Here is a 10,873-nt window from a genome sequence, read left to right as displayed (position 1 = left end):
GAGGGAGGGAGGGAGGGAGGGAGGGGAAGGAAGGAAAGAAAGAAAAGAAAGAAAGAAAGAAAAGAAAAGAAAGAACCTTTTGGGTCGAAAGTTTGAAAACTCTCACGCTGACACTATTTGGAATCTCCATACTGGGGTATAGAGGATGTTGTCTATTGGTTTTTCTTATTTATTTGTTACTTTAATATATGTCTATTTTATTGCAGATGGAGTCTGCACGGAAGGCATGGGAGAATTCTCCAAATCTACGGGAAAAAGGGTCCCCAGTAACTTCTACAGCACCTCCCATTGTGAGCGGAGTCAGCAGCAGTGCCAGTGGACCAAGCACTGCTAATTACAGCTCCTTTTCCAGTGCATCAATGCCGCAGATCCCAGTTGCGTCAGTCACTCCTACAGCATCACTATCAGGTAGAAATGTGTCAGTTTTCCTGTATGCCTTTTTGTTTGATTGCCTAATGTTTCCTAGACAAGCACTGAACCACACTCCCAACCTGAATGATCTGCTGTTCCCAAGCAGACAAAATACTTCATGAAAACTCCTTCTCTTACCTGCCCTTTTACTTCTGTCTCAGAATTTTTTATTTATTTTTTTTATTTTTTATTTTTGTTTTTTTGAGACAGGGTTTCTCTGTGTAGCCCTGGCTGTCCTGGAACTTACTCTGTTTAAAAACAAATTTTATTTCAGGCTTTTACAGTATTCCCTGATGTTTCCAAAGCAGTGGAACATATCTTTCCAGTGGATGAAAAATATACCTTATACAGAATTTGCTTGCTTTGTTTTTTATTTGGTGTTTATTTGGTTGCTTTTGCATATTTTGCCATTTGTACTAATTTGAATAATCCACTCCACCATTGGTGTCTGTCTGGACTGTCCTATAGCAGTTTTTCTATTTTGTAGTAGGTATATTTAGACTTAGGAATCTAAAAGGGTGTGGTAGTATATGCTTGTGATCTCAGCACTTGGTGGATTGAAGCAGGAAGACAACTATGAAGGCACTGTCTCAAAAACGAAAATGAAAGAAAAAACCTTGGAGATGATTCCTGCATTGTAATGTCATGCCAAATAGTACCCTAAAAACTTGTCTAGTCATTCCCTACTGCCCATTTTTTAGACTAGCTTGAACTCCTCTACTTTAATGGGACTTGGTATTAAACAAACAGGAGATTGGTAGGATGAGTTGAAAAGTTCTTCACTTCAGTCTTTCTTTGGAATCCAGTGACCTGTTTTCAGGTCAAGCTAATTGTCTCTGGTATATTGTTAAACAAACAGTGACAGGATAAAAGGCTGTCCATCCTTCATACTGACATGATTTTTTTTTCCCCCTTCTTCCCTTTTCAAGACAAGGTTGCCTATATTCCTGGAACTCTATAGGTGAGAATAAGATTGTGCCTATAGCTCCTGAGTATGGAAATCACAGTAACATGGCTAGGGTTACAGGCATGTGCTGCCTTGTCTGCATTACATTGCTAGCCCCTGAGATACTCCAACCCCCTCAAGTATTTTTGTTCTATGGTTGCTTGAAGACTTACTGTACATAAAACCCATGAGACCCATAGAATCACAAGAGTGAACATGCTACATTTTTTTCCTTTCTTCAAATACAGGAGCTGGTACTTACACTACCTCTTCATTGAGTACAAAATCGACAACCACTTCGGACCCTCCTAATATTTGTAAAGTAAAACCCCAACAATTACAGACCAGCAGCCTACCTTCTGCAAGTCATTTTTCACAGTTGAGCTGTATGCCTTCCCTCATTGCACAGCAACAGCAGAGCCCACAGGTTTATGTGTCTCAGTCCGCAGCAGGTAAGATTTCTAGGGGTGGTTAGAGAAATTTAGAAAATGGATGCTGTATGTATGCTCTTTTCGTCTCATGACTTACTGCTTTGATTGAGATTGATTGATTGATTGATTGATTGATTGATTGACGTTCCAAATGTATTTCTAGGTTTGAGTCCCTTCTATCCATGACAAGAATTCTGGAACTTTTAGAAGGGATGTGGGTGTATGTGTGTGGGGGTGGTCGGTCTGTCTCCACTTTTGTCTTCTACATTTATGACAAGTTAGTGTCATAATTTGCAACATAACTTATCCATGTTTGGCAGTTTCACTACAATCACCAGAACTTCGTTACTTGAAAAATATAATACATAATGAAGTTCTTGGTAGAGAGAACATACGTATACCAAACAAGAATAACAATGTATGGTTGTCACCAAGTACTATCAGTACCGTCTGTTATTCCCTGATATCTCAAGATACTGTATTACTAGTAATTCATAACGCACATAAATCCACAATTCTTTTAAGAAGCTTCTAAGACTTGTACTAGTCTATATTGACTGTATTATAGATAGGAATCTTAATTCCTATCTGCATCAAAATTGCTTGTTGAAAACATGTAAAAATATATTTAAAATCTATACCAAACATTTTAATCACTAAATGCTAATTGTTTTTAATATTGCCCTATTCTACTCTGTAGTTTAATATTGGAGTAGATTTGCTGGTTCAGTGGTCAGGTTCATTTCTTGTGTGAAATATTACCAGCACGAAGCTAACTGAGAACATATGAGAGCATTTATTTTGTATGGCCAAGTAGCACCAAATTTACAATGTTTTATTTACATGCACTTTTCTACTAGAAGTTTTATATCTTTTTACATTTATACTTTTCCAGTGACTTTTCAGAATGCTCATATTTGAAATCGGCCAGAAAATTTTTTTTTAACTGCTACAAGTAATTTGGTTTACTACTTGGAAAATCCTGAAATTTAGATAATAGTGATTGTTTTTTCTGATGGTCTAGCTCAAATCCCAGCCTTCTATATGGATACAAGTCATTTATTCAACACGCAGCATGCGCGATTGGCTCCGCCATCCCTGGCTCAGCAGCAGGGCTTTCAGCCTGGTCTCTCGCAGGTAAACATCCTGGTCTACATACTTCTATGGCTTTTCTGTCTTGGGCTTTAGTGTTAAATTCACTTAAGTTAAAATCGACTTTGAATTAGCAAAACTTGGAGAAATTTTTGATTCCCACATTACCAGAGCTTAGTATACCAATGCCCAGTAAGTCATGGGTTAAAAACAAAATTGGTTTTAAAGGGTTGCTGATCAATCTTATTTTTATGTCTGGAGTATTGTTTTTATTTTCCCAGTCTTGTGATTTGTGTATGTGAAGGTTGTGTCTATATATTACATGTGCATTTTTTTTTTTTTTTATTTCATTGCAGCCAACATCGGTTCAGCAGATTCCAATCCCTATCTATGCCCCACTGCAAGGGCAGCATCAAGCCCAGCTGAGTTTGGGGGCTGGGCCTGCTGTTTCTCAGGCTCAGGAGTTATTCAGTTCTTCAATTCAACCATATAGGTAAATTGCCTTAAAAGTTGTTTCTATAATTTTTAATAAAACAATTGAAGGTTATGTAGTATCTAGTGCTAATTCCTTTTCCCCAAGCCCTATTATTATATTATAAACTAAATAATTGTGTACATTATGTTTTTCAAGCCTGTGCCTGGTGATTTCAACTATGTCTTGGTTCTTTTGTTCATATAAAATTTTCATAACCTGTGCACTATCTTAATTAGAGTTATTTTATCTAGGCATGGTGACTCACACTTAAGATTCCCAGTTCTCAGGAGGCAGAGGCAAAAGGATCGTTGTGAGTTCAGGGCCAGCCTGGTCATAAAGTGAGATCCTGCTCAGAGCAATTGAACTGGAGTTAGAAGAAACCATTGCTTTACTTTCTTCCATACTGGTCTCAAGACTATATGTATAATGTCACCAAAGAGAACACTAAGTTTGACTCTCAGTTTTGTACAGCACATGTAAGATGTAAATAATTATTATAATTAAAAGGTAACATGTAAACTACTCATTGCCAAGAGCAGGCTTTTCCCTCAAACTTTTGTATTTGGAGTTCTGTTGCAAACAGGAGTTAATCTTGAAACAAGTAGTCAAAGACCTTGTCTTCCCTGCCTAATTACTGATTTAAGAGTACTTGGTTATTTGAAACACACAATTTTCACAATTCTAAACAAATTAGGATATAACATGACCTCCTCCTGCTTAATACTTTTCATAGATCACAGCCAGCCTTTATGCAAAGCAGTCTTTCCCAGCCTTCTGTGGTACTCTCTGGTACAGCTATCCACAACTTTCCAGCTGTCCAGCACCAGGAACTTGCCAAGGCACAATCAGGACTTGCCTTTCAGCAGACTTCAAATACTCAGCCCATCCCTATACTGTATGAGCATCAGCTGGGACAGGCATCAGGACTAGGCAGTTCTCAGCTGATTGATACACATCTTCTTCAGGTAAGACTGCTTACTTGTGGTGTTCTTACTGGGCTTTTAAATCCAGATCCTTTGGCCCTGGATTTAACTTACAAAGAAAAATATCTGTACAAGCTAAATATTGAAAGATATAATGGGGTAAAAAAAAAAACCAAAGATCTTCCTTTTTGTTGTTTCTGGTTTTTTGAAACAGGGTTTCTCTGTGTAGACCATGCTGGCCTCTGAACTCAAGAGGTCCATTACTTCTGTCTCCTGAGTGCTGGGATTAAAGGATTTCACCACCATGCCTAGCTGGGATCTTTCCTTTTAAGATGATAATATTGATATAAATTGACTGGGACTTCTCAATTTTTCTTCTGTTTTGTTTTTTTTTTTTTTTTTTTTTTGTAAATTTTTCTAGGCAAGAGCAAATCTTACTCAAGCCTCAAATCTTTACTCTGGACAAGTACAGCAGCCTGGTCAGACAAATTTTTATAACACTGCCCAATCACCCAGTGCTCTCCAGCAGGTAAACTATGGCATGGTAAATTTCCTCAATTTTCTATATTATTCTTTGTATTGTTTTGTTGTTATTTCGACATTTATATAGAACCAAGATAGAGGAGGTGGTTTTCAGATTTACACTGGAATGTCATGGGGATCCCATTAGGTCTATTGGAAGTGGATGGCGCTTCCCTGACTCCTGTAACAGCCAGCTCCTCCTCACTGCCTTCTAGGTTTACTTGGTTTATTTAAGCTGGGTTTATAAGAAAGGAATCCATGCATATGAAATTTTGAAAATCGTTTATTAAAAAATACAGTACATTCAGTGTTATAGGTGAAAGAAGACTCTAAGGTGGTTGATATAATGTAGCAGAGTAGCACTAAGGGCAGCATCTTAAATGCACGAGTATGATTGGACTTTTCAATGGGAAGTGACATTATGCGTGGTAGAAGGCTAAAGCAAGCCATTAATCTTTTGCTTGATGTTGTAAGGAATAAATATTGTCAGGTAAGAATTGTTTGTATAAAAACGAAAAGACCTTTTACTTATAAACACTCAATTTGGTGAAACCTGTACATAATATAGAAATATTGGTGAAAGGAACATGGACAATTTTAAGTGTATATTTTCTGGTATTTGATTTGTGCTCTGGGTATATTCAAAGTTAATATATGGTTTCTTCACTACACTACAGTTAACATATACAGAACTGTAAATCTTGACCTTGGTGTGATAATGAAACCACCAAATCCCACATTTCTCCAGACTAGTGTAAGACTATATATGGTCCTACCTCTAATACAAGAACAGTTTTAGTTAGGGCTGGTGGGCTGGGTATGCTGGTTCATACCTTCAATCCCATCACTTGGAAGACAGAGGCACACGAATCTCTGAGTTCAAACCAGTCAGTACTACATAGTGAGACCCTGTCTTAAAGGGGGGAAAACAGAGCTAGTTACTTAACCTAAAAGATTTGTATGTACTATATATTTGAAAGTATTTTACTTACATTTTTAATTTGAAGATCTCTGTTGGTATTTATGTAGATACACGCACACAATAATTACAAGCAAATGTAATTATTACATTATCTTTTTGTTTCTTTTTCTAGGTTACAGTACCTTTACCAGCATCCCAGCTTTCCTTGACGAATTTTGGATCTACAGGGCAACCTCTGATTGCTTTGCCTCAGACACTTCAGCCCCAGTTACAGCACACAACCCCACAAGCACAGGCTCAGAGCTTGAGCCGTCCTGCCCAAGTAAGCCAGCCTTTCCGAGGATTAATCCCTGCTGGAACACAGCATAGCATGATGGCGACCACAGGAAAAGTGAGTAAAGCTTGGTTAGTGCACGTGAGGCTGTATAGCTGGTGGGTGTCAGAGATAATAATAATAGATCTGTGTGGTTTTGTTATACCTGTGTTGAGAGGGCTATAAGATTGCTCATTGGGTAAAGTCGCCCTCTACCAAGACTCAGTTCAATGCTACGAAGCCACATAGAAGGAGAGAACTAATAATTCAAAAATTGACCTCCATATTGAGGGTGATTAAGTGTGCACAACCAAGTACATAAGTAAGACCTAATACAAATCCGCTCCGCTGGGCGTGGTGGTGCATGCCTTTAATCCCAGCACTTGGGAGGCGGAGGCAGGTGGATATCTTGAGTTCGAGGTCAGCCTGGACTACAAAGTGAGTTCCAGGACAGCCAGGGCTATACAGAGAAACCCTGTCTCGAAAAAACAAAACAAAAACAAAAGATCTAATATAAATCAAACATCAGTTTTTACAACCCCACAGAAAACCTTAAGAGGATGAATGTATGCTTTTATTCTTCCTACATTATTTACTACTTTTCTTATAGTTCCTAGTTTTGTCAAATAACAAAGAATTCAGAGCCGAGTGTGGTGGTGCACGCCTTTAGTTTCAGCACTCGGGAGGCAGAGGCAGGCGGATTTCTGAGTTTGAGGCCAGCCTGGTCTAGAGTGAGTTCCAGGACAGCCAGGGCTATACAGAGAAACCCTGTCTCAAAAAACAAACAAGCAAACAAGAATTCATTTTTTTTTTTTTTTATGGAAGCATTAGAATCACATAATCTTTCAGACCTATCAGTCTGCTTGGTCCTTTGGCTATAGTAGGGTTTTTCTTTTTGTTTTAACCACTTTATAGTTTAACCACCATATATAGGACATTAAGCACAACACATTGTTGACAGAATTAGAGGGAAAGTTAACTTTATTGTGCCTTATTTTTTTTTCAGATGTCTGAAATGGAACTAAAAGCCTTTGGGAGTGGCATTGATATCAAACCAGGAACACCTCCAATTGGTGGCCGAAGCACCACGCCTACATCTAGTCCATTCAGGTAAGGTGGACATTTAAATTTGCTTAGGAAATTACATAATTTTTGAAAATTTTAAAAATCATTTGTTAAAATCCTTAAGGTGTTGCCAATCCTATGTTAAGCAGATGTTATTAAAACATTTATTTTGCTAATTTTATCTAAGATGTTAACACCGTTATTTTTTTTTTATTATTTTGTTCCACATCCCACACCTCCTCCCCACCCCACCCCACCCCACCCCACCCCGTCTCCACATGGATGCTCCCACCCCCACCCCCACCTGACCTCTAAACTCCCTGGGGCCTCCAGTCTCTTGAAGGTTAGGTGCATCATCTGAATGAACACGGACCTGGCAGTCCTCCACTGTATGTGTGTGAACACTGTATTTCAAGAACATACTGTTAATACAAGTATAGGAACTCTCTCTTACCTTTGCTGTCCTTAATAATCTTACCATGTTCAGCCACTAAATATGATGGAAATCCAAAAGTAAAATGCCTTTAAAATCTAACAGCATTGTTGACCTGGCACTACTGTACTAACCATGACTTCTTTTCCAAGGGCTACATCAACAAGTCCAAACAGCCAGTCTAGCAAAATGAACAGTATTGTGTATCAGAAACAGTTCCAGTCAGCCCCTGCCACAGTACGAATGGCACAGCCGTTTCCTGCACAGTTTGCACCCCAGGTAGGCAGACCCCAGGGGGTGAGTACAGTGCTTGTAATGATGGCTGGTCTGACTAAGGGTGTAGCTTTACAGTCACCACATAGGTGAGCAGTTACAGTGTGCACCTGGGAATGAAAACTTACCTGGTTTTAAAAGTATGATACTGAAAAATGGATGCAGTAGTAGTTTAGTATTATAGCAGACATGAGATATGCTCAAGATCCCCCACACGGCTCTGACAGTTTCAGTCCTGTTCCCTTTGTCTTTTTGGAAGCAGTTTGATTTTCAATGCAGGGTTCCCGTGCTTAGGTTTCCAGGCCCACCCTCAGGTGGGTTTGGTCCTTATGCTACCTGCACAGTTGAAGAAAGTTTACAGGATGTTTGAAATAATGCGTAGGCATGAGTTTCTCCTCCCCTGGCTGAATCATATTGGAGACTGGTTAAGATTAGTAAGTCACAGACAAGGATTGGTTCCTAAGGGACACTTTGTTGAATTACTGTAACTGTACCTATAGAAGTGTGCTTTTCTGCAATTATCCCTTTCTCTCTACCCCTTAGAGTTTCCATCTGAAGTGCCATAGCATGCTTTGCCTAATTTTTCTGTTAGACTTTATAAGCATGGCCCATTTATTCTTTGTCCTTATTAATGGACTGGCACGATCCAAAAACTTCCACTGGCAGAATGGGCACAGATTTACTCTGGGATAAGCCAGCCTGATCTAGTTGGCCTTTTTTTTTTTTTTTTTTTTTTTTTTTTTTTTTTTTTTTTTTTTTTTTTTTTTTTTTTTTTTTTTTTTTTTTTTAACAGTTCAATGTTGTATGTTTTGTTTTTTTTCACTCAGATTCTCTCTCAGCCTAACCTGGTCCCTCCATTGGTAAGAGCCCCACATACTAACACCTTCCCAGCGCCTGTACAGAGGCCACCAATGGCACTGGCCAGTCAGATGCCTCCTCCGCTGACCACAGGCCTNANGAGCCATGCTCGTTTGCCACATGTAGCCAGGGGTCCTTGTGGATCACTCTCAGGAGTCAGAGGTAATCAGGCCCAGGCTGCGTTGAAGGCTGAACAAGATCTGAAGGTTAGTACAGTGTCGGTGGCCAGCAGAGCAAGAGTCTGTCTGAACCCTGTCGGAAATGCCCTGGCCCATAGCCGTGTATCCAGGCATCTGTTGCCTTTACCAGACTTAACCAAGCTAACTGCTTTTATTCATCCCAGCCCCGTTTGTTTTTTCTCCCTTCCATCCTTACCTTTTCCTCCTTTTTATGACCCCTCCCTTTGCCACTATAGTCAGAAAACAAATTAACATTTTAAACTATATTCAAACGGATTGCCTGTGAAATAAGTATTTGAGGGAGAACTGAGTTTGGATGCAGTATTTTTAAATATTAAGAAAAGTAATATGGATTGTTATTACCAGTCACCCTGTATTATTATTTTTTCCTATCTCCCTCCCCCTCCCAACTTAATACATAATCATGATTTTGTGAACTCTGGAATGGGTAAGACATGTTAGCTACAAGATTCTTATTCCTTCAGAAATCATTTGAGTAATTTTCATCTTAAACATTCCACATCCTTTTTTGGCATGCCACCTGAGGTGGCCATATTCCAAAATGCAATTATAGATGAACTCAGAAAAGCTCTTTAGGATCCTTCATGGTAAAAGGCACAAATAGACATGGGTTTGCTGAGGCTACTAGGAGTCTGTGTGGGGACAGTTTTTAGTATAATTCTTGCCCGTCTGCCTATACAGCCAGTTTGAGTTTGTTTTTGTAACTACTTTAGGGTTGACTTTAAGAATCTTAGCAGTTTTCTCACCACATAGATTAGGCTAGAACAGAGACCACCAGCTTTGTGTGTGCGAGCAGGGGGAATGTGCACAGTAAGGCTTTACTCTGAGTTAGAGACATATTTGTGATAATACTATTAAAGAAGTAAGTTAACTGACTAGAGTCCCTCTGTTTCTAAAGCTGAGTAATCCAATTAAAGGTTACCCTCTAGGAGACCAAGTAGGACCCATTCATTACTCAGTTTGTTAGGCTGTGTGCCTAGGGTTCTCGTCTGTCTGTCACTACTCAAGTGCTTGCACCAAAAGCTTTGCAGATTGTGTAGCCGTCTACTCCTGGCTAATTGCCACTTGATTTTTAAACATTCTTATGTTAAAAATGACATTAGAACATAATAATATTAATGGGGTGGGAGAGTATAAATTTCTTACAAATTGTTTTAGTTAGTTTAGGTTTACCAGTAGAACATAAAGGAGCTCTTGTGGTTTTTGTTTTGTTTTGTTTTGTTTTTTATTATATGCAAAAGGAGTAGAAAGTTAAGTTTAATTGGATATAGTATAGTACTATAATTACAGGTTAATGTAAGTATATTCTTTGGGGCACATTGTCATTGAAACATTATTTACCAGCTCAGAATGTGGTAGGAGCTATCAGAACTTAGTGATGAAGTGAAGTTTTAGTTACTAATTTCTGATGCTCTTCCCCTGCAGAAGAGAGCTGTGGGAAGAGGACTCAGCCACAAGACATTTGGTCCTAGGTGTTGGTAATGCCACAATATAAGTGCTTCCTTTTCATTTTATTGTAGACCACATATTGATAACTAGAAGTTTTAAGTGTTACATGTATGTTTTCAGACTTTGCAAGCAGCCTCCCCAAATAAAGTTTGGTATTAGTGAGCTGTTCCCAAAAAAGATATGAATCAGCAGCAATGTGTATTTTATTGTTTATAAGAGGGCAGACGCTAGAAAGGTGGTGGGGGGTGGTCTTGTTTCAGGTGTTTTTTAAAAATCACATAGAATATTTTCAGAGCTAGGAGAAGCCTATGCATTAAAAACTGAAAGATCAATGGGGCCAAACAAACTTAGGGAAAACTGATTTTTGTGATTGGTACAAAAATTTGAACTGAGATTGACTTGACAGGCTTTAATAATGCTAGGTAATGTTGCAATGTTTTCAGTTCTTGTTTTCTTGTTTTTAAAGGCAAAGCAGAGAGCAGAGGTTCTTCAGTCCACGCAGCGGTTCTTCTCTGAACAACAGCAAAGCAAACAGATAGGAGGCAAGACCCAGAGAGTGG

General features: G+C 38.8%; 1 protein-coding gene across 6 annotated transcripts in view; it reads left to right on the top strand.

The window, feature by feature from the left end:
* The window catches only part of Prrc2c (proline rich coiled-coil 2C), a 66,356-nt gene extending 55,489 nt beyond the window's left edge, over nt 1-10,867 (top strand). For 4 of the 6 annotated variants that reach the window (XM_029539237.1, XM_029539234.1, XM_029539236.1 and 1 more), the window contains exons 25-36: nt 207-408; nt 1,606-1,809; nt 2,813-2,925; nt 3,237-3,373; nt 4,089-4,320; nt 4,700-4,822; nt 5,895-6,113; nt 7,042-7,145; nt 7,686-7,812; nt 8,634-8,870; nt 10,290-10,342; nt 10,780-10,867. In XM_029539237.1, the coding sequence (XP_029395097.1) occupies nt 207-408; nt 1,606-1,809; nt 2,813-2,925; nt 3,237-3,373; nt 4,089-4,320; nt 4,700-4,822; nt 5,895-6,113; nt 7,042-7,145; nt 7,686-7,812; nt 8,634-8,870; nt 10,290-10,342; nt 10,780-10,852 (1,824 nt within the window). In that variant the 3' untranslated portion in view covers nt 10,853-10,867. The remainder of the gene's footprint in view (nt 1-206; nt 409-1,605; nt 1,810-2,812; nt 2,926-3,236; nt 3,374-4,088; nt 4,321-4,699; nt 4,823-5,894; nt 6,114-7,041; nt 7,146-7,685; nt 7,813-8,633; nt 8,871-10,289; nt 10,343-10,779) is intronic. The other 2 variants (XM_029539235.1, XM_029539238.1) reach the window with 2 other exon arrangements.
* Nucleotides 10,868-10,873: the final 6 nt, after the last annotated feature.

This window comes from Mus pahari, chromosome 5 (assembly GCF_900095145.1).
Source record: "Mus pahari chromosome 5, PAHARI_EIJ_v1.1, whole genome shotgun sequence".
Lineage (NCBI taxonomy): Eukaryota > Metazoa > Chordata > Mammalia > Rodentia > Muridae > Mus > Mus pahari.
Note: the sequence above shows the minus strand (reverse complement) of the source record. Positions and strands in the feature narration are given on the sequence as shown.